The sequence below is a fragment of the Pseudomyrmex gracilis genome, unplaced genomic scaffold, assembly GCF_002006095.1.
Source record: "Pseudomyrmex gracilis isolate BER0280 unplaced genomic scaffold, ASM200609v1 scaffold_898, whole genome shotgun sequence".
Taxonomy (NCBI): domain Eukaryota; kingdom Metazoa; phylum Arthropoda; class Insecta; order Hymenoptera; family Formicidae; genus Pseudomyrmex; species Pseudomyrmex gracilis.
This window is the reverse complement of record NW_018021482.1, coordinates 12,723-17,129: the sequence shown is the minus strand read 5'-3', so window position 1 is coordinate 17,129 and position 4,407 is coordinate 12,723. Positions and strand designations below refer to the sequence as shown.

Sequence of the window (4,407 nt, the reverse complement as noted above, 5' to 3'; positions counted from 1 at the left end):
TAATTTGTACATGTTTCACATGAATGCAATATTTTACATTTTTTAATTAAATAACCGCAAACATATTGAAATGTATTTTGTTCTGACAGGTTCATTGAACGATAATCATGTGTTGGAATATCTAAAATTACACGCGTAGATGGTTTATTAAGTTCGACAACTACGGAGTGAACATTGGTTGATTCCATAAGATTTAATATTTTATCTGAATCAAAAGCACAATTTGTAGAATCTAACTGCTGTAATAATTTAGTACTAAATAATTTTTTAAAAGCGCGCACAAACTGTATTGGAGTCGGATTTACAGAATTACCTCCTTGTTGCCGAATAGAACCAATAAATAAAAATTGAAATAAATTTTCAAGACAATACTGATTTATTCTACGTGTTTGTCAATATAGAAAATTGTAAATCTTTAATTTTTCCCACAATTGTATAATATTATTTATAGTAACCTGCCAGTACTTAAAACATTTAACTTTAATAATTTCACCTGTAGTGTTAGTAACATTAATATTTTGTATAAATTGGGACATTTCTTCTAAAATTTTTAACTGTTTAATACTTCCATTAAAAATTTTATCATACTCTTTAGGATTAACTTCAGATGAGGAATTTAAAATGTCAAATAATTTATCAAAACGCTCTATAAATTCAATTGTACCAAATGCTTCTGATGGAAGATTACCTAAAGACATTTGCGTACACATACCTGCAGCTACGTGATTACGAAGTACTTGTACTGCATATTTGACTTTTATTTTTGTAAAATTGTTAGGATCTATGTGACACGGAGATAATTTAGGAGCTGCTTTAATATATTGTTCTTTATCTTTTGAATAAAACTGTCTAATGTAGGACTACAATGCAAACTTATTATTAAAGTTTAAAGTATATTTGTACAAATTATTACGCGTAGCTTTAATTAAATGCGGAGTATCAAAAATATACAATATATTCTGTTGATCAACTACAAATACCGAATTTTTTGTCGAAATACCTAATTCGCGAGATAGTTTTAAGAAATTGGAACCCATATCCGTAACAAATGCATGCACAGTAGCACCGCTAATTTTTAACTTAATTATACAAGTAAACAAAATTTGTTTTAAAATATTACTAGCACAAGTAGTTTCTGCAAAACAATAACAAAATGGAACTTTCCAGTTACCTGCAATATTGCGTGCCATTAAAACGACGGCACTTTTTGCAGGTATCGGAGACTTATAAATCCCTGTATCTTCAAATCCTACAATTTCATCTCGCGAAATATCATAAAAAATGGGATTTTAAGCTCATTTTATTCGCGCACAATATACAATATCGCTCGATAGACGGTACTAAATTTAATTTAATTTTAAGTGCTTCAAAAATTTTTTCATTAATACCGGACACACTGTTCCATTTTTGAGTAAATGATTGTAATGTACGCACGGAAGGTAAAGTAAATCTTATTTTTAATTCTTTATAACTTCACGGACTTAAGAAATATATAGATAAAGCAAATTTTTTGTATTCACTATCATATCGCATGCCACGTTTGTTTCTTATTTGCGCGTCTACTTGTGCTGATAATGATATATTAAATTGTTCCGGCAAGTATTTTTTTCCTAAAGCGTTTAATAATATTAATTCTTTGGTTTCTACCTTTGTTTGCTCTTTGGATGTTTCTTTTTTTGATAAGATTTTGTTTCCTCTTCTTTGAAGTCATCGAACTTTTTGCTGTAATAATTTTATTTTTGCTTTCAAGAGTTTATTACTTCTATGTAATTCTTCTTTTGTAGGACTCTTTTTCTTCTTTGGCATCGCTATACTGGATGTGCTTCTAAAAAAGATAAAATATATATAAGATAAAATATATAGAATCCATTAAGTTGATTAAACAGTTAAAACAAAATTTAAAAAAACAAAGTTACATTTAGAAATATAATATACATATACCATTATAAATTCTATACTTTTTTCCACTATTATCTGTATTTTTATAAATTAAAAAAAATATGTAAAAAATATAATAAGTAACTTACAATTGAGTTATTTGTATGTCAGTATCCGTGTCGTTTAACAGCATTTGCGCCGATTGTAAATTTCTAAAACATATATAATTCTTCTATAAAATCATATAATAATATAAAATATTTAGATATAATACATACTCATGTGGTTTTTCTCTTGTCGTGTCCATATTTTTTTTCTTTTCTATGTTGTCTTCTACTTCTATATTTTCTATTTTGTCTACTTCTATACTTTCTCTTACTTCATTAATATCCATTTGTTCGTGTATGTTTTTCTGAAATGTTTTACTTTCTTCTTCCTTTTTTCTGCATCTATTTGTCTGCAAAAAATTGCAATTATATATATATNGAATTACAATGTCTACTACTAAATACATTAAAAACTATTTCGCACGTACAGTGTTAACTCTTACTTTGAATTTACAATTTTTCTTACGATTGAATATCAAACTAAACATTAATAAATCGATATAAAGTTATATGTATTTGTTATAATTCTACTGTTCTTACATATTCTGTTATTATTAGTATACTACTGTAATAAACTTTATGTTTATCTTTCTAACATACATTGCGAGATTTATTTAAATGCTTCGATTCATGACGCTGTTCTCGATGACAAAAATGAACAAATTCTTTGGAAGGTTCACATATATCACATCTATAATTGTTTACGTCGTACATTTATGACTATCTCGATGAATATTATATTCGTGCTGTGTATAAAAATGTTTATCACATATCTGAAAAATAAAACAATACAAATTACAAACACGCTATAAAATATTTTGATAATTGTTTTTATTTTTCATATTTGAAGAAGATATATATATATACACGTGATCTTTTATATATATATAAAACTACGTGTTTATGTCTTTAATAAATATATTTGTAAAAAAGACATACGTCATACACTTACCCAGCAGGTATAAAAGGAATGACTACAAAACTGACATATAATGCGATGAATCCGCAAATCATTAAAGGAAGGAAAAGTGTTTGCACATATGTTACATGGATATATGTTCGACATCATACATTTATGAACATTTTCATGATCTGTTAATTCTCGAAATGTATGAAAGTGGTTCCTACATATCTTTAAAATAGAACAGTATAGATTACTAACATGCTACATATTATTTTGATAATTGTTTTTGTACATATTTTCAAAACACTTGCCACGCAATAGTACATATCATTTAAATGAATTGATGAATGTTTCTTTAGATTGCCAAGATATCCAGTTGTGAAATCACATTTAGTACATAGGAATGTATTATTGTGTTTATGAGAACTATGATAATGCGCCGATAACATCGATTTATCTTGGAACACGGCATCACAAACCTAAAAAGGAATTATATACATACCTGTGATCTTAAGAATTACTGTATATTTCGTTTATAAATATTTTTGTAGAGAAAACATCGTACTTTGCATTGATATTGTTGTTCAGCACTTGTAGAAGCTTCACTCGTCACGCCAGTACTTGTAGATGCCATTGTATTTCTGCTTTATATTACGATGATAAAAAACACAAAGTGTCGTTACAGTATAACCGATTTAATGTCTGTTGCACTTTTTTTAATATTATCTTGTTAATTTTGATAGAAAATTTTGTACTGAGAGAGAAGAAATCGATGTGTGAAGCTATGTAAAGTCAAACAGCAACTGAGAAGTCGAATTTGACATTGATGTGAAAGCAAAGTGAAACGTCAACAAAAGACGTAGTTGTGCGATCTTATTTATATTTTCAAATAATTCGTATACATGATAACGACCATATAACCAGTTTGATGCAATTTAATCAAGTTTTGAAAATTTATCCAAATATATCACGTAATATCATTGTAAGTGTTTTTTGTAATGTTTTCAAGAATGGCGGAATTGGTTTACAATATATCATTAAAATTATAACCTCACTTATAAGTTTGCTACAATAGTTTATTTTAATAATATTTTACATAATAATAGAAAGTATACAATATGTTACAATTATTTTTATATATATATGGTATATACATAATTTATGTACAAAGTAAATATACATGTATGGTTTCGTATAATCGGCATTGTTTGTGCAAAAATAAGGTAATATTTTGTAATAAAATACTTTTGGTGTACGACATGTAGTCGTGTTCTATTCTTACAATATTTTTATATTACATATAATAGTTATGTACATTATTATATATTTCAGTATATAAATATGTACTATGTACTATGTACTAACATGATAAAAACATTTGTAAAAATTTTGAATTTGTAGTGAATATATATAATATGTTAAATATTGTTTATGTATAAACTTCAAGAATATACATGTAATACGCGTTTAAATGTACTTATATTTGTATATTTATATACGTATATTTGTATATATTTA

General features: G+C 26.5%; 1 protein-coding gene across 1 annotated transcript; it reads right to left on the bottom strand.

The window, feature by feature from the left end:
* Positions 1–2,413: 2,413 nt before the first annotated feature.
* LOC109861634 (zinc finger protein 728-like) lies at positions 2,414–3,670 on the bottom strand. The gene is made up of 4 exons (XM_020441361.1): positions 3,455–3,670; positions 3,201–3,368; positions 2,938–3,117; positions 2,414–2,758 (listed from the first exon to the last, which is right to left on the bottom strand). The coding sequence occupies exons 1-4, from the start codon at positions 3,521–3,523 to the stop codon at positions 2,687–2,689; spliced, it is 489 nt and encodes a 162-aa protein (XP_020296950.1). The 5' UTR covers positions 3,524–3,670; the 3' UTR covers positions 2,414–2,686.
* Between the last annotated feature and the right edge of the window lie 737 nt (positions 3,671–4,407).

Bases quoted from the DNA above. Each gene is read 5' to 3' on its own strand.
- LOC109861634 (XM_020441361.1), bottom strand. From the start codon at position 3,523: ATGGCATCTACAAGTACTGGCGTGACGAGTGAAGCTTCTACAAGTGCT. The intron at 3,118-3,200 runs GCAAGTGTTTTG...TCTATTTTAAAG, and splicing joins ATGATATGTACTATTGCGTG to ATATGTAGGAACCACTTTCA. The intron at 2,759-2,937 runs GTAAGTGTATGA...TTTATTTTTCAG, and splicing joins ATTCCTTTTATACCTGCTGG to ATATGTGATAAACATTTTTA.